The sequence below is a fragment of the Elephas maximus genome, chromosome 1, assembly GCF_024166365.1.
Source record: "Elephas maximus indicus isolate mEleMax1 chromosome 1, mEleMax1 primary haplotype, whole genome shotgun sequence".
In the NCBI taxonomy this organism is placed as follows: domain Eukaryota; kingdom Metazoa; phylum Chordata; class Mammalia; order Proboscidea; family Elephantidae; genus Elephas; species Elephas maximus.
Window position 1 is genome coordinate 152986231 of NC_064819.1, and position 24278 is coordinate 153010508.

At 46.0% G+C, this 24278-nt stretch overlaps 1 protein-coding gene across 1 annotated transcript in view; it reads right to left on the bottom strand.

Moving 5' to 3' along the window:
- The window catches only part of GABRR2 (gamma-aminobutyric acid type A receptor subunit rho2), a 44446-nt gene that overhangs the window by 4157 nt on the left and 16011 nt on the right, over window positions 1-24278 (bottom strand). The window contains exons 3-7 of the mRNA XM_049875441.1: window positions 9543-9610; window positions 6179-6402; window positions 5317-5399; window positions 4976-5116; window positions 1283-1435 (exon numbers count right to left, since the gene is read on the bottom strand). Coding sequence (XP_049731398.1) covers window positions 1283-1435; window positions 4976-5116; window positions 5317-5399; window positions 6179-6402; window positions 9543-9610 — 669 coding nt within the window. The remainder of the gene's footprint in view (window positions 1-1282; window positions 1436-4975; window positions 5117-5316; window positions 5400-6178; window positions 6403-9542; window positions 9611-24278) is intronic.

Consider the following 24278-nt stretch of genomic DNA (forward strand, 5'->3'; position numbering starts at 1 on the left):
TGGCTAGGCTATGATTCTCAGTGGTTTGGCAGACACTGGTTGCTGTTCCATAAAGTAATATAATGTAACCACTTTCCATGATGTGATCTGATATGATCAACCAATCAGTTGAAAGGGGGGTTCCTTGGGGATGTGGTCTCCCCCAGAATATAAATGGATATTCTGGCAGAGCTCATTCTGGCTGGACCCTGTATTCTTCACTCTTCTCATCGCCTGATCTATGGATCTTGGAAAATAAGCCTGCAGAAGCCTCCATCTGCAGCCTGATCTGCATATTTTGGATTTTCCAACAATCCTGTGAGCCAGAAGAGGCCTCTAGCTTGCCACTTGATCTATGGATTTGGGACTCACCAAGCTCCACAATTGTGTGAGCATTCCCTTGAAGTAAATCTATATCTATATAAACCACTGATTTTGTTCCTCTAGACAACCCAAACTAAGACAGATGTGGAATTAAAAACGGTGGCTAAAGGATATTTCTAAAGGGACCTTCCCAAACCTCAAGGAATGAGCTCATTTTCCTTCATCTAGGAGGGTTTTAAAAAAAAAAAAAAAAAAAAATTTTTTTTTTTTTTAGGAGGGTTGCTTCCCATGAAGTCTGTGGGAATTACTGGAAGGCTATCATGCTCGTTTCTTCTTCATTCCGGCTTGCTGGTTAGTGTATAACACAGCTCAGTACAGATAGTATAGCATTTCTAGTGAGTCTTAAGGCTAAAGTCTTAGGTGGCTGAACCCCCACATTTCTAAGGACCCAACCTGATTTTGTCCAAATTTAAAATTATACAAAGTGTACACTTTCACCCCGGAAATCAAGGTCTGTGAAGGTCTAAAACCACAGTTCCAGGGAATCCAGCCCTTCCCTTCCCAGACATCACATGTTATGGGCCCTGCTTCCAAATCTCTGTCTAAACAAGATCAGCAAACAAAATTTATATTTACAGAATACATGTGTGGAATTTTCAGAACTACTGTATTTATCTAAGTACTGAGCTCTGTTACTGCTGGTGGTGGAAGTCTATGCCTCAAATAGGCTATATCTTTCTTAAGTGATTTAGCAAAGTTGACTTAGTTTTAGCTCCCTGTAGTTTCCGTAGTAGGGGAAACTGAGGCCAGAGCCTTAGTGGTGGAAGCAAGAAGCAGGAGGAAGATTTGCTTCCTCTGACTCTGACAGTCCATTGGTTGAGAATTCATTTTGGGGGGCTAAGAGTAATTTTACTTTTTCTTTACATGGTGGCCAGTTGAGAAAGTAACCATCCTCCTATGCCTTACCAAATACTTTTACCCAGTGAAACTCTAGCAGGCACAGCTCTCCGGTCGATCCAGAAGGATACCCAGGACAGCATGACCATCAGGGTGGCAGGGAAATAGGTTTGGAGCAAGAAGAAGAAGATGTGGCGACGCAGAGTGAAGTTAATGTACAGACGGTTGTACCAGCCTGCGGGCACAAGAAGAAGCCAGTGAGGTACACACAGTTTAAGAGGCAGAAACACAACCACTTCACTGGGGACCCTTCTTTTCATTACATTGTTCTTATCATCAGCAAAATGTTAAAATTAATTATCGATTGGTTTAATATAATACCTTTCCTTTCTAAAATCTAAGCCTTCTTTCTTATAAATAAATAGCTAGAGAATCTAGTATATTTATGATCTCATTTGGCCTTACCTGACTTTCTTCACATCATTCCTGGGAAGGGTAGAACTAGGAAGAGTATCAGTTTAGTCGTTTGCTTGGTATTTGTTATTTGCAAACCACAATCATATTCTCCAAGTGATTTGGGAACATAAGAAGTTGGAGGGGTTCTATTTTGTTGAAGGCATTACCACTGAGGTAGGAGACAGGGGAGCTGGGCTTTTGTCACACTCCACTTTATTATGAAATTGGTCAGCTCACTCAGTCTCCACTTTCCTCCAAGAAGAAATGGACTGTTCTTGGGCTTTTTAAATTCAAGATGAGCTCTACTTCTGACCCTCCATCTGCCTTGTGGAAATCTCTTACTGTTTGATCATTCCTTAGGAAAAAAGGAGGATATAGAAATTATCTGTTTCACTATGGGCTGAGGATTGTTACTCTCAACCTGGCTGCCCGCCAGGAACACCTGGGAGCTTTGACAACTCTCCAAAGCCCTGGTCCTATCCCTGAGAGACTCTGATTTAATTGGTCTGGGGTGGAGACTTAGGCATCTGTATGTTTTTCAAGTTTCCAGGTAATTCCAATGTTCTTTTCCAGAATTGAAAACATTGACTTAGATCTAAAGCTTTCGAAGTGGGGTCCCTGGACCAGCAGCGAGAATATCACCTGGGAACTTGCTAGAAATACACATTTTCAGGGCCCACAACAGAACTACTGGATCAGAAACTCTGGCGGCGGGGGTGGGGGGGGGGAGAGCTCAGCAGTCTGTGTGTACCACCCTGAGAGGATTTGTTAAAACACAGATTGATGGGCTCTGTCCCCAGAGTCTCCAAGTGATGCTGATACTGGTCTGGACACCACACTTTTTGAGAACCATTGGCTAAGAGCAATGGTCTTTGAACTTTGATGTGAACAAACACCTAGGAGCTTGTTGAACATGCAGATTCCTGGGCTCCACCACCAGGGGTTCTGATTCTGATTCAATGGTCCCAGAAATCTGCTGGTTGAACACACTCTGCTGGTGGCTCAGATGCAGATAGACCTCAGGCTGCACCTGGAGAAACATTGCTGAGGGAACAAATGCCATCTGGCTGCACTGAAAGGTTAGTACCGAGTCAGGAAAGGGAAGCGTTGGGTGAACAGGGAAAAGCTGGAACCATAGGGTGAATCCAGACAAGCTTGACATGTGGTTACTGTGTAGGCTCCTGGGTTGCTTGAATGAGGCGAGTACTTTACATGGAGTGGATAAATAGAAGGTGATCTCCAAAGAAGATGGAGACAACTAATTATTTATTCATCTCACAGCATTGTCTAACGAGGTCAACTCACTCAGGTTACACCTTTTATTTTCCCGAATCAAATTAGCGTCTACGAAATAAATCGCATTGTTCCTTGGGTTTGCATAAGGTCTTTCTGGAAGGCCTACCCATACCCATTGCCATCAAATCAATTCCGACTCATAGGAGCCCTACAGGACAGAGTAGAACTGCCCAACAGGGCTTCCAAGGAGCACCTGGTGAATCTGAACAGCTGACCTTTTGGTTAGCAGCCCTAGCTCTTAACAACTAGGCCACCAGGTTTTCCTTTGGAAGGTCTGAGGGCTGCCTTTATTCCTTTAAGTGCTATTCCATTATCCCGTCCTTTTGTCTAAGAAAACCAGGTAACAGTTGTCTTGCAAACACTGGGAGGGAGCCAAGGACTTTGAAAATGTACACTCTGTGTTGCAAATAGAGAATGGTGAGATAACAGTTCCTCAGCTGCATGTGGGGTGACAATAAATAATGGAAATGGAAGGTGCATTTTATCTGGACTCCAGAAAGGCTTGAATGGGGAATGAAACCAACCAACCAACCAAACACACACATTATCCTAATACAGAAATTAAGAGGGAGTATATAAAAAAAAAAATTTTTTTTTTTTTTTTATACATACTGGCCACTTACCACCTACATAACTTCTATAAATAACTTAATCTCTCTGAGTCTCCGTTTTTGCATCTGCAAGCTGGGAATAATATCTACTCCCTAGGCTTGTTGGGTAGAAATTAGTTGTTCCACATAAAGTCATTAGAACAGTGCCAGGCACATAGAAAAAGATATATAAGCCCAAAAAAAACAAAAAACCAAACCCGTTGCCATCGAGTCGATTCCGACTCATAGCAACCCCATATGACAGAGTAGAACTGCCCCATAGTGTTTCCAAGGAGCGCCTGGCTGGTAGATTCGAACTGCAGACCTTTTGGTTAGCAGCCATAGCTCTTAACCACTACACCACCAAGGTTTCTTTTAATAATGACTTTAGAAAGGACTTGATTTGAACTTGCTAAGAATAGATGGGAGACCTTGGGTGGAGTCCCTGGGTGGTGCAAATGGTTAAGGCACTCAGCTGCTAATCAAAAGGCTGGAGGTTCAAGTCCACCCAGAGACATCTCAGAAGGAAGGCCTGGCGATCTACTTTTGAAAAATCAGCCATTGAAAAAACCCTATGGAATGCAGTTCTATTCTGACACACACAGAGTTGCCATGAGTCGGAGCTGACTGAATGGCAACTGGAAAAAGAACACATAAGGAAAGAAAATTGTGTGGCAACTCAGATTGGTCTCAGAATGAGAGGGAAGAGAGAGATGAAGATGAGCACTGTGAGCATAAACAGAAGCAGGCCTGGGGCTGCCCCGACACAAACACAGGCATGGTTGGGGCTCACTCTTTTCCATGGTGTTTGATGTTGTCAGGGAGGCAGGTGAACTGCGGGATGATGGCCACACAGGGGCGGGCAGTATCACAGAAGCTTCCATGGAAGGTCCTGGGCCTCTCAGTACTGGAGCAAAGGGTAATAAAGCAGGAAGTCCTGCAGGGCTCCACAGCCACTGCAGAACTAATGGTGAAATTAGAAAGGGACTGGCAAATGGATTCTCTCAAAAGCTTCAAACTTGGCCCAGAGACTCACAACAGGTCACACTAAACAGTAACAATGAATCTATAGCTCTATAGTTATTACCTTGGAAAGTGATCCATTTCATATTGCTAAGTAGAACAAATTAGGTTATAGAACAGCATGTAAAGCAGGACCTCACTTTTGCAAAATTACGTAATTAAAGCAAGCTATTATCTGTAAGAATATTTACTAAATTGTTAGGAATGATTACCGCTGGGCAATGGGATTTCAAAGAACAGCAATTTTACTTTTTTGCTTTATGTTTTTAAATGTTTATATTTTGAAGGAGCTTGCATTATTTTAATAGTCAAAATTTATTTTCACTGGGAGAGTAAAAGATTAAGGCTAAAGAGGAAATCTAATGTGTTTTCTTCCGCAGTTGAATCAGACCATGGCTAAAGTTAGCTACCCGTGCTGCTGTAGAAGGCCAGTCTGGAAGTGGTGTGAAACTTCTGGATCAGAAACTGAGACAGGGAGATCTTCTCATCTGTTTTCAGCGACTCGTCCCCATTCTTCCAATACAGCATCAGATCTTCATCTGTGTATGCATCTTTGAGGGGGAGGAAAATAAGTTAATTTTCTCCTTTACCTCTGATCCAGAATGAAGGAACAGAGAAATCTTAAGCCAATCTGGGAGTAAACAGTTCTTTATGCTGGCAGTCAGCACTTAACTCTCATGGTAATTAAAACACCACAAAGGTCAGAGAGAGAAAAAGGTGAAGATGTGTCATTAGAAACACTAATACTTACAGCTTTCCAGCTCCAATGAGCAGGTTTGCGAGTCCAGGGGAAAGTGGCTGAAGTCCATGTTGCACATGGCGGTGACCGTAATCCTAGACAACGCAAAAGTGTGTGTTGGCTTGTGTAGGGAGCTATTCGCTCATACACCTGTCCAGCCAGGAGAAGGTCACGCACAATCAAGAGCAGCCATCTCCTCATGTCTACTTCTGAAGTTAAAGAACCTTAATTGTTAGAGTTTTATCTTCTGTAGCAGATGCTATTGGTGATTTGCCCAGATACTGTTTACCAGGCTGATGCACCCACCCCTCCCCCAGCTACTCTGGGTTTTGACTGCTAATGGCTCCCACCTGCACCATTCTCCTGCGGTCCTGTGAGCCACTGGGAGCCACCTCCCCCAGAGATGCCTGGGAGGCTTTACCCCCCTAGCTCCTGCTCTCCACCCAAGGCCAGTGTTTAATTTTGATGAAATCTGCAAGCAGGCCAGGAAGATGCAGAGAAGACTGTTAAATCAAGTTAGCTCAGAAGTCAATCTACAGCATCACTCATTGAATGATAGTTACTGTTATTTTTTTAGTCTTTATTACCTGGTAAGACACATAGTAGGTGCTCATCAGCTCTCTTGGGGGCAGAAGGTCCACAGAAGGTCATTGTCTCCACCAGCTTATTTGGGGCCAAGAAGTCTTCTAACCCAAGTTTAAGTCCCCCAATGACAGGGAGGTCACCGCCTACTAAGGCTGGCATTAGGAGGCTCATACCATCCCATGTAGCACACAGACCCAGCCACAATGACAAACACTTCAGGGCCAAAGGGACTGCCCGCACATATTGAAAGGCCATTGCACAAAGAAACAATGATCCCATGGACCATTACCTCATGCTGTACAGCACATGGCCATCTGGAAAAACCCTCAGCATGATGTTGTCAGTGGTAGTATCATGGGTGAATGACCTTTTGGAGTGAACAAAGAAGACGTCAGGGACCCAGATCTTCTTTACCAGCCGGCCATCGAAGGTCATGCTCTTGTTGCTGGTGCTGGGAAAGGCCAGCCTCTCATCCTTCCAATAATGCCGTAGGTACAGGGTCATGGTGAAGTCCTGTGGGAGCCATGGCAAGACCAGAGAGAAACAGTTTAGAAAGATTCCTTCCTTACAATCTACCACCATGATGGACACCTCAGACCCATTCTCCAGAGGTGAGAGTTTTGCAGCCCTGTGGCATTGGTGCTGCTACAATCAGGAAGAGAATGGCTTATTTTTTGTGTCAGGAGATTGGCATCCGGGAGACTAAGCAACTCTCCTTATAGGCTTTGCTAATGATAACTATAGCTATGATGCCAACAGCTTTGCCTGGTGGCCAGTAGGGTAAGATTTTGACCCCAAACCCTGCTCTCTCTCATGTAGAACTTTGCACACCCGTTTCCTTACGTACCTGGCTAATCATTCAATTTCAGTTTAGAGGCCACTTCCAGAAGCCTGGATAGTCAAGCATTCCTCTTAGAAGGGTTTCTGCCATTAGACTTGCAAGATCCTTGAAGGCAGGATTGTGTCTTTCCCACCACTGAATTCTCAGGCCCTAGTTTAGTGCCTGGTAAGGCACATAGTAGGTGCCCAGTAAACAGTATAGAAAAATGGAGGGATGAATGGATTAGCGGACAGGCAACTGCATACTTCCTGTGATCTAAGCCTGAAAGCTTAGCTTGTTTAAAAGTGTCTCATGGGGTAGGCAAGTCTTCACATCCACAGCAGACATCTGGGTTGGCTCAAGGCTAAGACAGCCAGGCTGGCTCCAGACCTAGCTATTTCTGGAGCTAGGCCAGCTGTTGGGTACTCCCAAAGGGTTGGAGACTGTCACACCTGTAGCTTTCACATGGACCCTGTCCTGTATGTGATAGCTAAAGTTGTGTGTCAACTTGGCTAGGCCATGATTCTCAGTGGTTTGACAGTTACGATATAGTTAGGCAGTCATATAAGGATGTAATCACCTCCATGATGATATAATGTGATCACCTCCATGATGGAATCTACTCTGAGTAGCCAATCTGTCCAAGGGGATTTTCCTTGAGGATGTGGCCCTCATCCAATAAGGTGGACTTTGTGGCTAAGCTCCAGGGCATTTTCTCTGCTCTGAATCCTGCATTCAGCTAGTCAGCAACTGACCTCCAGCTCTTGGGACTTGGGACAGCAGCTGCTGTCTGACCTATGGATCTTGGGTTCATCTCTAGGTCTTAGTCATCTAGTGCTACTATCACAGAAATACCACTAGTGGATGGCTTTAACAAAGAGAAATTTATTTCCTCACAGTAAAGCAGGCTAAAAGTCCAAATTCAGGGTGTCAGTTCACGGGGATGGCTTTTTCTCTCTATCAGCTCTACAGAAAGATTCCTTATCATCAATCCTACCCTGGTTGAGGAGCTTCTCAGGCGTAGGGACCCCAGGTCCAAAGGATGCACTCTGCTCCCAGTGTTGCTTTCTTGGTAGTATGAGGTCCCCACCTCTCTCCTTGCTTCTTTCTTTTATATCTCAAGAGATTGCCTCAAGACACAATCCAATCTTGTAGGTTTGAGTTCTGCCTCACCAACACAAATGCTGCCCACCCTCCCTCATTAACATCATAGAGGCAGGATTTACAACACATAGGAAAATCACACAATACCAAGAATCATGGCCCAGCCCAATTGGTACACACATTTTTGGGGGGACATAATTCAATCCATGACACTCTTTAAAGAAGTCTCATTTCAGCTGAAACCTGAAGGATGAGAAAGAGACAGCTCTGGGGAGGACCCGGGCAAGAGCGTATATGAGGGTCCCTGAGACGGAAGATGGGAATCATGAAGTTTGCAAAACTAAAGAAGGGGCTCACCAAAGGGGACGAGTGATAGAGATGGGGCTGGGAGGTAGGTGGACCCGGAGTTCCCCTCTATGGGTAAGACCCTGCAGGACAGCCAGGAGGGGGTATGTATGTGGTGGTAAGACAGGGAGCAAAGGCCCTGAAATCATACGGTGCCTGTTTGAGAAATAGCGAAGAGACTGCTGTGGTTAGAGGAGAAACAAGTAAAAGAGAAACAGACTATGCTATCAGGGAGGTAACAGGGGGATGAGTGTGGAACCTAGAGACTTAGTAAGACAAGGAACAGAAAAAAAAAAAAAAAGGAACAGAAGGGCCCCCAAAATCTGCAAACAAAGTAACAAGAAATGTATCAGGGCACAGAAACAAAGACATTCCCCAGAACAATGGGGCAGGTATCTAAAAATAGCCCTGAAACTTCTTTAAAGTTGCCTTTCAGAAACTGCTGGGGAAAACCAGGCCAACGGACAAGCACAGAACATCCACCTGTGACCGCTGTGTGACCTTCCACCAGGGGCAGTGAGGGGCTACAGCCCCAGCCGGGGAATCAAACCCAGGGAGGAGGAGACTACACAGGCGTGACACCCCATAATAAGTCTTGCTACGAATCTCAGAGGCCTCTGGGACAGGAGCCATCTTGGAAAGCTACTGGGCACGCACCTTAGTTAACATATCTCTGCCTGTGTCTATGGATAGACATGAATCTTTTCCTTCCCAAGAACTTTTAAAAACTCGGGCCGTCTTTTGCTCTGTGAGATGAGGGTAAGTATTGCTCTAGGCCCTCCTCGTCTCCTCTTGCAAGCCTCTTCAATAAAGCTTTGCTCATGTGGAAAACTACGTGCCTTACCTGCTCATTCTTGACCAGTGAGAGGCAAGAACCTTATTCCGGTAATGGTGGTAGGCCAGAAGCAGGCACTGCGCCACTGAGGCGTAGTGGGCACCACCAAAGAGTGTGCTGGGGAGCTCTGCTCACGGTGGGCAGTGAAAATCAAAGAACTACAGAATTTCAGTCTGAAAACGTCTGCCTATACTGCTCCTCCAGGTGTGGCTCATCTGACCGCTTGCATTACTTGAGAAGGGTGTTCAAAACACAGAGTCCTGGTCCTAACTCCCAGAGATTCTGAGTCAGGAGGCTGGGGTGTGGCCCAGGAATCTGCACTTAACCAGCTCTCCAAGTTATTTTTGCCCATGGAGTTTGAGAGCCCAGGTCTAGATTTTACTTCACCTGGGCCAACTTCCAAGCACCATTTGTATCACCTCCAGTTCCTGCTACCACCCACACAGGCACAGCCTACACTAACAAGGCCCCACCCACACCCCAAGCTCCCACAGGATCTCAGCCATAGGATCCCTCCCCAGAAGCTGCCCTGCTCAGGACTCTGCATACCATGTCCACCTCAGAAATGCTGTCTAGGCTCTCCACCTGCACGTCCACACCCACTGGAATGGCAGGGCCTGCAAAAGAGCAAAGACAGCTGGTTAAGACACATTCTTGCTGGTCACTGGGCTAGGAGAGAGCCCCAAACCCCTTCTTGGGAGAAGCCAGGCCTGGAGCAGGGGTGAAGCAGTGGTTCTGAGTTTTATGAGGGTTTTCTTGCCAGTTTCTAACATTTTGGGTGCCTGAACTTTCTCCATGAAGGGCAGGGACTATGTCTGCCTTATTTGTCGTTTCTGGGCCAACATGAGTGTTTAGTGCATGCTTGTTGGATGAATACATGAGCTGGATTACTACTTTCTACATCCCAGGGCTGTCTCACGGCTGTAGGATAGAGGAAATAATGTTGCTGTTAGCACTTGAGTATCCGTGGGTGGTACAAATGGTTAACACACTTGGCTGCTAACTGAAAAGCTGGAGAGTCAGTCCACGCAGAGATGTCTCAGAAGAAAGGCCTGGCAATCTAGTTCCAAAAAATCAGCCATTGAATATGCTATCAAGCACAGTTCCACTCTGACTGGGGTTGCCATGAGTTGGAATCAACTTGATGGCAACTGGTGTTAGTGCTTGAGTGGAGACCCTGGTCATTTGTGTTACTGTGACATATAAAAAGGACAGAATGAGGCTTTAGAGCTTCTGCCCTGCGGCTCGGACGCCTGCATGTCCAGGCCTGGATTCATTCAGTGGTTCAAACTATACTACAGAGTACCTAGCCAGAAACCTTCAACTAGCTGGGGGACAACATCTTCTTTGTACAAATTTAGATCACAGTTAAGACAATAAGAGATTCTGAAACCTCTTCATGACAGGTCAGGTGAGAAGCATAGTTGATAGCGAACACAGAAACTCGGCACTCAATTTCATCTAGCTCACTGCAAGATTTCCAAAACTGTGTTTACCTGTGGGTTCCTGTTCTGTTTCTTCAGCTGGATTATGGTTACATTGGTATGATCTCTTTGTGAGAATTTATGAGCTCTACACTTATAATTTCTGTACTTTTGTGTATATATGTAATGCTTCAGTAAAATGTTTTTTAAATTCATATATACATACATATATGTGTGTGTATATATATACATATATAACATATATAAGTTTTTTTTAATGTACATATAAAGCTTAGAATGGGTAGAACTAAAAACCTGTGTCTGCCAGGCATATTAACAAATGCTATTATTCACTCAGTGACAAAAATATTTCTGGACAGATTCAGGTGGCTTCTAGGCTGGGCTCTCTGGGGAGAAACATTTGTTAGGAAGCCAGCCCAGAAGGACCTGGGTCTTCTGAGGCCCAAGCAGGGAGTGCAGGACCACAAGGACGTTCTGACCCACGCTGGTCTGAGCAGGTAGACCTTACAGTGGCAGGGGCGTCTAGGTCTTGGGGAATGTGGAAAAGGCTTTGGCATGGGGCAGGGCAGGAGGATCAGAGGTCCTGATGTGAAGTAGGAATTAAAAGGCTCAGTCCTCTATCCCAACCCTAGTGGGGGGTCTTCCTCGTGGAGGTGGCCCAGGGCACCTGACTCCTCCTCAACCTCCCCCATAGGCTTGCTAATACCTGAAATTCCACCATTAAAGATTTGATTTTTGACAGAGCCCAACAAAATGCAAGTATTTTATTTATTACTGGTGGGATTTAGTGAATCTGTTTGGTGTTCCTTAACATGAGAGCAAATAAGTACGATGTTTTGTTTATTTCTTCTCACAGATAAGTCAGGGTGTAAGCTGATGTTTTTATTTTCCTGTGTTCTTCAGCCACTGGCATACACCAGTGGCCCATGAGAAATCTCCACTCTAACATCCATATCCTCTTCTTAGTCCAGGCTCCAGGAGTGTTTCAAAGGTGCCAGAAGTAGAATGTTCCATGTGACAAGGGGGCCTCCTCCTCAGGGCTGACAGCCTCTCCTGTGGGGCTTGCAACATGAGGGAGGGTCTGCATGAAGCCTGACTGGGCCCCTAACCCAGACCCCTGCACAGCACTAAGGGGCTCCCGAAACTACCACCAGGGGATGAGGGGCTGGTTAACCTCCTCGTCCTCCAGGCCCATCGTTAGTCTGAGATGTTAAAATGGCCAAAGAGTCCCAGCTCTTAACCCCTGGGCAGGGCTGCCTCTCATGGAAGGTGCATTGTTCCATATCCCGCCTCCCAGTTCCCATCTCTCCCTTTCTCCAAAGTGCCAAGTGACATACTACATACAGTAGTTCCAAGAGCAAAAGGGAAGAAACAATAGAACGATCACTTGTTTTGGACCCACTTCCCAGTGGCCTGGTTTTCAGATAATGTGTACAGTGTTTGAGCAGGTGCTGGTTTGGGCTAAGGACATTTTCCAGAAAATATATCAGTTGGCTTGGTGTTTTGTTACTGTGTTTTTCTGTTCTCAGGGCCTGGCTTATTCTCCACAGCTCCAGATGCCCCTCTAAAGAGAAATTTGTTAAAACCTGCAAGGGTTATATCAGTGTTCCAGAGCTATTGCCCATGTGAGAGGGAAGGTCAAGTTCTCAGGAGACCTGGGCTGTTGGAGGCAAACAATCAGCGTAAGGAGGAGGTGCCAGAGCTGCAGGCAGCAGGAGTCACACTTCAGACTTGAACAGAGACCAGGAGCCCTGCCCTCCTTGGCCTGAGCCACGAAGGAGTTGAGCTTTGTCTTTGACCCATCCCACTGCCCTAAGTGAGGGCAATGATGGTTCAGTGGTGGGATGCTTGCCTTTCACGTCAGAGACCTGAGCTCAATTCTCAGACGATGAACCTCACGCACAGCCACCTCCCCTCTGTCAGTGGAAGCTTGTCTGTTGCTCCAGGGCTGTCCATTATGTATTTCGTTCTGTTGGTGACCCACTCAATGGCAGCTAACAGCTGCCCAAAACTCAGGCTTTCCTGAGTTTGCCATTTTGTAGCCCTTTCCAAGCTGGTTTTGGGAGAAATGCTTCCAAATTCCTGGTCTTTCTCCACTTCCTTCCATGGCCACTTTTATGTTCTGAGTGGGGCTGGGCCCTACTAGGTTTTAGGAAGAAAATACTCTAGTTAAACTAACTAGGTATGTTCATGATTAGGCCGTTTTACACTGCTTTAAAAGAAAGGTCTGGTGAGCCAAATACAAGTCCTTGGTGGGATTTCAGGCAGCACAGCCAGCAAGGTGACAAATTCAAAGCAGTGTAAGGGAAATACACGTTTAGGCAGTGGCTCTTCTTGGTTCTAGCCTTTCTGCAATTTTTCCTCATGGTCTTGGAAAGCATACATTAGGGATTTCTTGATTTTTTACATATGTAAAGACATATGTCATTTCTTCTCTACCAACTCTTCAAAAGGTAGAGACATTTTCAGAGAAACTAAAATGGAGAGAATTTTCCAACAGGCAAGCTTGCCTTAAATGGTGTGATTCAAGCAGAAGGAATATGATCCCAGAAAGAAAGCCAGAGAGACAATAACTAATAAGGAATAGCAAAAATGATAATAGATGCATAATTCTAAGGAACATTGACTATGTAAAGCAATATTAATAATGTATTGCAGAGCTTAAAACACACACACAAAAAAAACTAAAATAACACAACAAAAATAACACTTCAGTAAAGAAGGTTATAATTGACTGATCGACTCATTCATCGAAACCTGTACTGACGGCATACACTAGACCAAGTGTTGAGTGGGGTGCCATCAGGAGTATGGAGATGAATAAGGCACAGTTCTTTCCCCAGGAGCTTAAGATCTATTAAGGGAGGCAACTAACTGTTTCAAGACACATCATGAAGTGATGTTAGAAGTATTTACAAGATAATGCAGAAACCCAGAGGAAGGCTCGATTAATTATAACCAAAGGCATTGGAGAAATGTTCACCAAAGAGACAGCTTTTGATTAATTCTGGCTGCAGGCACTGGGAAAGTTTCACCAAAGGGACAGCACTTGGGCTGGGTCTTGAAGCATTAATTACTTTTAACAGGTAGGAAAGGGAAGAAGGGAATTTCAGGTTGTATGAACAGAGTAAGTAAATATAATGTAGAAAGGTGAATAATTAACCCACACCTCTCAGATGTGGAAAAAAAAGAAAAAGAAAAAAAGGCAGCTTCTCTGATCTTTCTTACAAGTCCTTGTGCTTCCTAAGTGTGGAAAAATCTAATAACCAATTAACAGTGGCTCAGTCCCTCCTACCTCAGGTGACCTTGTAGCAGAGGGGAGAAGTGGTCCTCGAATCCATGCTGGTTGGTCTCTGCACTGAGCGCTTGGTATGGACAGGCCCTTAGACTGGTGACTGTTGAATTACAGCAGAGCCCATCTGTCTTTTGGCAAATCCATGGTCCTGGCCTTTGGCCTCTAGCAGCAAGATCCCCCACAGTGTGGACTCTGTGTCCAGACCCAAAGCCTGTGCAGTTCTGCTGGTCACCTCAGCACTCTGCATCCGCTCACCGAGCCTGCATGAACTCCCAGTCATTGGGAGCTCAGCCTCAGGCTCGTCTGACCAGCCACCTGGCTGCATCACCACTCTGTCCTTACTCTCAATGTGGCGGCACATACATACACACACACACACACACACACACCCTTCCCAAGCCATGCCCAGCCAGTGGACCACCCACATCCACAAAGTTTTTGGACTCCTTCACACCTATCTGCATAATTCTACTGAGGCCCACACCCTGCAAGGGGATTGAATAGACGTGCATTTGACTTCTTTGCTCTGCCCAACTGTCTTCTCCACCCTACAACTTACCAGGTAGGAGAATGGGCTTTCCATGTCCTCCACCTGTCTGGGGGACATGTCTACCTTAATGTCAGAAGTGGTGTCCTGTCTTCACAACGAAAAACCTCTCTGGACTAAGTTGACACAGCTCTTGACATAGGAGCCCAGGATGATTTGAACAAGGGATTACTAAAAGTGAAAAAAACCTGGATTCATTATTGTGAGAGTTAATGTTATGTGTCAACTTGGCTAGGCTACGATTCTTAGTATTACGTAATCATCCTCCGTTTCATGATCTGATGCAATTATCCTCCATTTTGTGATATAATGTAATCATCCTGATGATGTGATCCGAAGTAATCAGTCAATCATTTGTAAGGGGAGTTTCCTTAGGGGTGTGATCTGCACCCAATATATGTATGGATGTTCTTACAAACCTTGTTTGCTTGCTCTGGATTCTATTTCCAGCTCATCATCATCTGACCTCTGGTTCTTGGGACTTGAGCCAGCAGCCTGTCACCTCATCTGCTAACTTTGGGATTCACTCGTTCCGCAGGCCACGAGCCAGCTGCCTGAGGTCTGACCTACTGATTTCTGGGTTCATCAGCCCCTGCAGCTACGTGAGTCAGAAGAAGCCTCAGTCAACGCCTGACCCACAGACTTTGGGACTTGCCAGCCTCCACAACAGCATGAGCTATTTCCTTGAGATAAATCTCTCTCTTTTTTCTTTTCTCTCTCTCTCTTTCTCAACATATATGTGTATATACACACTTCACTGGTTTAACCACTCTCAACTAAGCAATTATCAAGCCACAAAAAGACACGGAGGAACATTAAATGTATATTGCTAAGTGAAAGAAGCCTGTCTGAAAATGCAACATGCTGTATGATTCCAAGTATATGGAATTCTGGAAAAGACAGAACTATAGAGACAGTAAAAAATCAGTGGTTGTCAGGGATGCAGAGGGGGGAAGTGTTGAATTGGTGGAGAGCAGGGCATTTTTAGGGCAGTGAAACAATTCTGTATAATACCATATGGTGGATACCTGACAATATGCATTTGTCGACATCCATGTTGTTACTAGGTGCCAACTCATAGCGACCCTATGTACAACAGGATGAAACACTGCCCAGTTCTGTGCCATCCTCACAATCGTTGTTATGCTTGAGCCCATTGTTGCAGCCGCTGTGTCAATCCATCTTATTGAGGGTCTTCCTCTTTTTTGCTGACCCTCTACTTTACCAAGCATGATGTCCTTCTCCAGGGACTGATACCTCCTGATAACATGTCCAAAGTGTGTGAGACGTACTCTCGCCATCCTTGCCTTTAAGGAGTATTCTGGTTGTACTTCTCCCAAGACAGACTAATTTGTTCTTTTGGCAGTCATTGTATATTCAATATTCTTTGCCAACAAAGGCATCGGTTCTTCTTTGGTCTTCCTTATTCATCATCCAGCTTTTTCATGCATATGAGGTAATTGAAAACACCGTGGCTTGGGTCAGGCACACCTTAGTCTTCAAGGTGATGTCTTTGCTTTTCAACACTTTAAAGAGGTCTTTTGCAGCAGATTTGCACAATGCAATGTGTCTTTTGATTTCTTGACTGCTGCTTCCGTGGGTGTTGATTGTGGATCCAAGTAAAATGAAATCCTTGACAACTTCAATCTTTTCCCTGTTTATCATGATGTTGCTTATTGGTCCAGTTGTGAGGATTTTTGTTTTATGTTGAGGTGCAATCCATACTGAAGGTTGTGGTCTTTGATGATCTTCATCAGTAAATGTTTCAAGTCCTCTTCAATTTGAGCAAGCAAGCTTTTGTCATCTGCATATCCAAGGCTGTTAATGAGTCTTCCTCCAATCCTGATGCCTGGTTCTTCCTCATACAGTCCAGCTTCTCAACTTATTTGCTCAGCATACAGACTGAATAGGTATGGTGAAAGGATACAACCCTGACGCACACCTTTCTTGACTTTAAACCATGCACTATCCCCTTGTTCTGTTTGAACAACTGCCTTTTGATCTACGTACAGGTTCCTCATGAGCACAACTAAGCATTCTGGAATTCCCATTCTTTGCAATGTTATCCATAATTTATTATAATCCACACAGTTGTATGCCTTTGCATAGCCAATAAAACATAGGTAAACATCTTTCTGGTATTCTCTGCTTTCAGCAGTGGAACATTGTCAATACCCATAGGACTGTACAATACAAAGAGTAAACCCTAAGGTAAACTTTGGACTTTAGTTAATAATAATGTGTCAATGGAGCCCTGGTGGCACCGTGGTTAAGAGCTCAGCTGCTAGCTGAAAGGTTGACAGTTCAAACCCACCCAGCAGCTCTGAGGGAGAAAGATCTGGAGATCTTTTTCCATAAAGATTACAGCTAAGAAGGCCCTATGGGGCAGTTCTACTCTGTCACATGGGATCTCTGTGAGTCAGAATTGACTCAACAGCACCCAATAATTCTTTGCCCATTTCTGTACTGGAGCTCATTTCTTCTTGCTCGTTGATTTTCAGGAGACCTTTGCTTGTTAAAACGAGTTCGTCTATGAGCACTCTGCCCTTTCCCACTAACTTTATGCTTAACTCTTCTGGGAAACATCACAGATGTTTTTCCTCACTGATAAAGATTAGAAGGGCCTGAGCAGATGCTGGCTGGGTAGAGATTTGGGATGCAGAATGCCCTTTCCCCACCTCTGCTAGATTGTAAAACTGATTTTTGTTTCCACAGACATGCAGTCCCTGCTGCTGGCAGCTGGGCTTCTCACCCTGGCACTGCCCCCTGCTCCCATGTCTGCTTGTGCCCTGAGTGACCAGACTGGGCCTTGCCATCCTGGGCATTGCTGGAGCAGGCAAATTTGCCTCACTGAGGGTTGTGTGGCTTGACTTTGCATTTCCTCCATGTCCTTAGCCTTTCCTGGCGGGCTTCTTACAAAATTTGAGTAAATTTGAAATATTGGTTATGAGAATCTTTTTACCTCATTGGTAGGTCCAATCAAACATTCAAACATTTCAGTTTTAAAATAGCCAGGCCTGATTTTTCTCATGGTGTGCGCTACCTCCCAAACAGGTAGCGAGCTCCACGTGACCTGGAATCTAACCATCCAATTCACGGCTGATATGGAGGAGGCTGGGTTAGATCAGAGGCTGTCATCTGGACTAGCAGCTTCAGGATCACTTGAAACGCAAATGTTCAGGTCCCACCCCAGGCCTACTAAATCAACAGCTCTGGGGGTGGGGCCGGAGTCTGGGTTCTCACAAGCGCCTTCAGATGATGCTGGTCCACACTGAAGTTTGAGAACCATTGAACTACTGACCTTTAAGGGGACCTTCGGGATGGAGATTTTACAATTTCTCATGTCCTGATGGCCACTTTGCTTTTGCTGTCAAACACACCAACTATCCCATCTCCATTAACTGTCTCCACTTTCTACCAATCAAGCGCCTCCTCCTCACTGCACATGGTGAGTTGAAGAGAATTGGCCTAAGCCTCAGCCTCCTCTACTTCTCTCTGTTGGCTGCCTCTTCTTTTACAAACTCCATTCTGGGGTTGGGGTGGGGGGGGGTTCTCTGAAATAGTGCTCTCTTTGCTTGGCCTTGTTCCCTTCTTCTTTCCCTCCCTCCTGAGGTCATTGGGCCCCTTCTATTCCCAGCAGACACTCAGCCCTCACACAACCAATTCTTGCCCTGTAGCCGACAACTCCCATTCCCCCTCCAGAGCCAGATCTCTGATCCAAACTCCAATTGCCTAATTCCTTTCTAATGCCTAAAAGATGTCTCCACCGGCTATCTGCCAGCTTCTTACATTTGACCTCCAAACACAGACTTGTCTGGTTGGGACCCAGACCTGCCCCACTGCCCACCGTGGTGCATGGGGCATGGTGATCTCGCCAGTTACTCTGCTCAGACCAGGTCAAGAAGAAACAAGCTGGGGAAGGAGCAAGATTTCCCCAAGGCCGGCTGCACAAGGGGAGCTGCTGGGGCAGCGGGCAGGAAGAGAAGATTAATTTTAGGGAAAGGAGCAAGTAGGAACAGTATGTATGTAGCAAGTTGGGGTTTGCACTCCAGAAAGGAAGGGCCAAGGAGCTGAGGAAGAGTTCGAGGGGTCTCTTTTGAGGGCAATGGCTTCTGGGGAGAAGCCTGCAGGAGCCCTGGAAGGCCAGCTTCCACCCTAGTTCCAGCTCTCCAACTCATTTACCCTAAAATGTAACGATGAAACCCTAGCTTCACTCAGCATGGAGCAGAAAGAGAGAAGGAGAAGGCAGAGCCAGTGAGGTCCAAGAAGGACTAGAAAGAAGAGGCCATAAAACCCACTGCCATCGAGTCAATTCTGACTCATAGCGACCCTATAGGACAGAGTAGAGCTGCCCCACAGAATTTCCAAGGAGCGCCTGGTGGATTTGAACTGCCGACCTCTTGGTTAGCAGCCGTAGCACTTAACCACTACGCCACCAGGGTAGTGCGAGCACCAAAGAAATACTCGACTGCCATGATTTGCCTTGAACTGGTTCCATGGGCCTCACCTGTGTCAAATGATAGACTTTGGGGCCTTGGTGGCCAGGATCCCTGTGGCTTGGAAATCCAGGGCGTGAATCCCTTGTAGGGAGGAATATGCAGAGTATATCACCAGGAGAGCCCTGGGGACACAAGGGAGTATCTCGTACTCATAGTCTGGGTACCCCAAACACTGAGAGGTTGTACCTTATATGGGAGTAGTTCTAAAGTAGCATGCAAGATAAAAATCATATGTCAAAAAGACCCTGCAAAATTCCTTAAGAAAGCATCACATTGGAGACAGGGTAGGCGGGAAGTAAGTAGGCAGTGACCCTGAGAAGTGGCATAGCAGGACAAGACTTTACCCAAGAGAGGCCGTAAGGGAGCATGTGATGTGTGTCAAAGAGGCACTGGCCATGAGCTGCTCAGGGACAGGCACCATGTCTTTATCATGTTTGTACCCCAGTGCCTTTGCAGTGTCTGATGCACTGTCCCCACTGTCATCTGCACTCACACTGACTATGCTGGGTCAGGCTAAGTGCTTCATGTGGGACATCTTATTCCATCCTCACAACAACCCACTGAGGCAGGGTACTGATATTATCCCTATTACAAAGGTGAAAACCTGAAGATTAGAAAGGAGGCTGAAATCTCCAGTAAGAGGTAGGCACAACCACAACCGTAAGTTTATCCCAGGTGGTCCACCTCCAGAGCCCCACTCTTAACCACCACATTGTGCTGCACAGAACGGCATTAATAAATAAAAAGAGCTAACATGTATGGAGCACTTCCTATGTGTCAAGCACCTAAGTACTTTACACATATTACTCATTTGACCTTTGAACAACCCTATGAGCTACGTACTGTTATTATCCCTATTTTAAATATGAGGAAATTGAGAAACATAGAGAGGTTCAACAACTTGCCCAAGGTCACACAGCTAATAAGTGGCTGAAGTTTAGACCCAAGACATATAGCCCCAGTGTGGTGGTTTAAAAACATGTTAGTAAATTCTTTAACACTCCTCCTATAAAGAGGTGGAGTCTGATTCCCCTCCCCCTGAACCTGGGCTGGCTTTTGTGGCTGCTTCGTGGAATAGAATGCAGAAGAAGTGATGATGCAGCAAGACTTTAAGACTTCTACTGGTTTTTCTCAAGCTGCTATGTGGGGAGATCATGTAAAGAGACCAGAGAGAGAAGGCGAGAGAGTGTATGATGCCTGAGGAGCCCAGCTGTTGTGCCCCTGGCATTGAAGTCTTCCCAGCCCAGGCACCTGATAAGAGAACAAAGAATCTTTGAGATGACCCCAAGCAGCCAACATCCGACTGTAACCCAATGAGAGACACCAAGTAAGAGCTGCCCAGCTGAGCCCAGTCAACCCAATTTGTGGGCAAAATAAATGCCTGTTAACTCTTTGAAGCTACTGTTTTGGGGTAGTTTATTGTGCAGTAGCAGATACCAACCAACAAACAACCAGTTGCTGTCAAAGTCAACTTCAACTCATGGCAACCCCATGTGTCAGAGCAGTATTGTGCTCCATAGTGCTTTCAGTGGCTGATTTTTCAGAAAGAGATTACCAGGCCTTTCTTTCGAGGCGCCCCTGGGTGGACTCAAACCTGCAACCTTTCAGTTAGCCCACAAGTGCGTTAACTGTTTGCACCACCCAGGGACTCCCTTAGTCACAACACTGTAAATAAACTAGCTAATTAATTAACCAGTAAGTGATTGAAAGAAGGAATCTGTACAATGATTTTAAAGGAGAAAAAGGCCATGTGGTTTGAAGTAGCCAAGAAATGCTTCATGTAAGAAAGGAATTAAGCTGGTTTATGAGCATGGATCGGAGGTGGACAGGCTGCCAGAATGAGGGGAACAGCACAGGAGGAGGATGCTCATAGCAGGAACAAGCAAGGATGTGCAGGAAGAGACAGAAAGCATTACAGGAGAGAAGAGTCTGTGTCCAGAGGGGAGGAGAGTGAGCTGAGGGGGTAGCTGGGCCAGATTATGGAGGTCTCAGGGTCCAGCTGGGGAAAGGGGGGAGGCTACACCTCATCATGTAGAATTTGGGAAGCCCCTGAAGTTTCTGAGCGAGGAGTGTCAAGGAGGGGATGTTTTGGGAAGAAAGGTGAACCTGCCTACAAAGGAGGTGGAGAGAGCCAGGAGTAATGTTGGGGGATGAAGGCCGGGATGTTGGTGTAAGGCAGTGTCTTTCAATCTTTTTATCATTATCACCCCTAAAAGAGAAAAATTAAGTTGAATTTAAATTTCTTAATTTCTATTTAACTCAATTTCTGTCATTATAAGGAAATTAAGTACTAAGAAATTAAATACTAAGGATTTCGTTGACTAGGAGGGCCACAAACCATTGTATATCCAAGATTTTTTTGACCCCCAAGAACCCACTGAGAATGAATGGTGTCAGGGGACAAGGGCCTGGACTAGGGCAGAGGCACAGGAAGGAGGGAGCCAATTTGAGTGACAATTTGATGAATGAACTGATATAACTTGATTGATTTGGATGGTCGAGCAAGGAAAAAAAAAAAAAAAAAAGGAGGAGGGCAAAATCAACAAGTGAAAAGTGTCCAGCCTGAGTCATCTGAGAAACATTTGACTGAAAATCGGCAGGATGACTTGGTCAAGGCATGAAGCACGGGGTTTTGCAAATTATCTCAAGGAAGCACCTGAGCCAATGTTTCCTGCCTCCTTCTCTAAATCCAGCCCCTTGTTGTGTGACTTTAGTGCAGGAAGAGTTCCCCTGTGTTCCGGAAACTGATCTGGGGAAGGCAGTACAGACCTAGCCAGTGTCCAGCCTGCCCCTGGTCACAGGCTCCTGTTAGTCTTCCCCGGTCTTCCTTGACTCATGTGGAGGTGCCATGGGCCCCTCAGAGTCACCCTTCTGGAGCTGGCCTCAGCGTTTGTGCTGAGGAGTCTGGGTTTGCCTGCCAGACCTATTCTCTGCTTTGCTCTGTGCATCAACACTTGCAGGCCCACCTCTAGGCAAGAGTACAACGCCATATCTAAAGTTTATAAATCAGACTAAGTAATTGCAAAATTAAATATACCCCATCGCACTTCTTCAAAAAATATACCTTCACAACAACCCAGAAGTCCAAGTCCAACTTAAGAATTCTCAGACTCCTCAGAGTTCTAGGCTGGAATGAGGCAGCGCAAGGAGAGTGGGACCCCAGTGCACAAGCTGCCTTCTTTTTTCCTCACATAGCAGCACCCTGTGCAAAGGAAAGCCTCCTGTGCATCTAAGCTCCATCCACATCTTCTTCAAACAGCCATCCCTTGGTCACTTCTTGAAACTAAGTGTGTGCACACGGCTGGTGGAGTCCACCCTCAGAGCTCAGACCTGGGCAAGAGGCCTGGGCAGGCCCTCAAAGCAGGCTCAGGGCTGTGTGGGCAGGTGATTCTGAGCTCCAGTATTCAAAGTGTAGCCTAGACGGGAGGGGGCACCAGGTGGACACATTCCCTTGGCTCCAAGAACCCCTCACCCTGAGGGCAGGTGCGTGGCCAGAGGGGGCCAGAGCAGGGCCTTCCAAAGCCCAGGGTCATAGCAGGGCCCCTCTTGCTTGGGCCTAAAGCTGCCATTGACCACAGGCTCCTTGTCCTCTGTCTTCTGGTTGAGTTCAGGCAATGAGGGTGCCAACAGTTATCAGAAGGCAGGAGGGGAATGAGAGGAATAGGTTTTTCCAGATCACTTGCTGCCAGGCCACCAGCTGCACCCCTTTCCCAGTGGCCTCAGATCATGTTGGGCAGCCCTTTTCTGCAGCTAGAGCCCTTTTCCAGGGCCAGGTAACTGCTCCCCCTCTTACCCTTCAGGCTTAGGCCTAGTGATGGCCCCCAGCCTCAAGGTGCACCACCATAGCTTGTTGGTTTCCTATATCCCTGCCCACACCCCATAAATAGAAAAAAAAAAAATTTTTTTTTTTTTTTAAACTTCATTAAATTAATTGCCCGTTCAAGTTTGCCATCTGTTTTCTGTTACTATATCTTTTCTCAGGAAACCCTGGTGGTGTAGTGGTTAAGTGCTACAGCTGCTAACCTAAAGGTTGGCAGTTCAAATCCACCAGGTGCTCCTTGGAAACTCTATGGGGCAGTTCTACTCTGTCCTATAGGGTCGCTAAGAGTCGGAATCGACTTGACAGCAACAGGGTTTTTTTTTTTGTGATCTTTTCTTAATTGCTTTTTCCTCTGTGCTCCAACTCAGTCAACAGCCTTACCTCCAACTGGTCACCCAGGCCAGGCACTTAGGAGGTGTCCCAGATTCCACTGGTCCCATTAAAACCAAGACTTTCTCCCTCTTTAGCATCTCTCAGATCCCTCTGCTTCTTTCTGTGGCCTTAGCTTAAATCTTCATCATCTCTTGTCTGGACCATCACTAAAGTGCCCAGTCAGGGTCCGGCATCCCTTCTCGGCCCCTCCCACCACACTCCATACAGGCCCATGGGAATCTTTCTGATGCGCACATGTGATTCTGTCACTCCTCAGCTTAGGCTGTGCTGCTGAGAGCCTAAACTCTTAGCAAAGCCTTCCAAGAGGTGGTGCCTGGCCCTCCCTCCAGCCTCATCTGTCTGTGTGTCCCTGCCCTGCATCCCACCTCTACCACCCTCACCCCACTCAAGATATAATCCAGCCATATGAGGTGCCTGCATTCCCCTGGCAGGCTTCCTTGCTTTATGCTCTGGCACCTTTGTCCATGAGCATCCTTCTGCCAGGATTGTCTCCCTTCTTTCTCCTTGTGGTCACCCACTGTACAGCTCTCAGCACTCACTGCAAGTGTCCCCTCTCTGGCTTTTTGGATACTCTCTCTGGGTAGAACAACTGCTCATTCCCTGGTTCCCCCCCATCATCAGAGTCACCTGCGTTGCTTCTGTGTGATTTGACTGATCACACTGATTCACTTATCTGTTTCCCAGTAGACTGCCAGCTCCTTGAGAACAAAATATCATTTAATGTAAAAATGTAAAGGTAATTTAATGTAAAAGAACTCCACTAGTATGAGCTTCCCACGGAAGGCGGCCCCTCGGTGTCCCTCTTCGCTGGCTCCTCCAGTCAGATTATGGGGCACCTATATTAGCGGCCGCCAGGGGCTAGGCTTAATGCGGTGCCAAATTCAGTAAGTATCAAAAGATTGAGTTGACTAAAATATTACCAAAATAAACGTAATACCTAGTAGCTAACGTAACTTTATATGCCAAAAGCCAAGCCCATTGCTGTCGGGTTGATTCTGATTCATAGTGACCCTGTAGGACAGAGTGGAACTGCCCCATAGGGTTTCCAAGGAGTGGGTAGTGGATTCAAACTGCTGATGTTTTGGTTAGAAGCTGTAGCTCTTAACCTCTACGCCACCAGGGCTCATAAATTTATATAGATGTTCTCAAACAATGCACCCATGGCACAGTGGCTTAAGTAGGGGACGCAAAAGCCCTCTGTAGAATACGCTCTGGTATCTGAGAAACTACTTACCGTTCTAATCCCTGACGAAAAGTTCACCACTATGCGAGGACGACTCCAGATA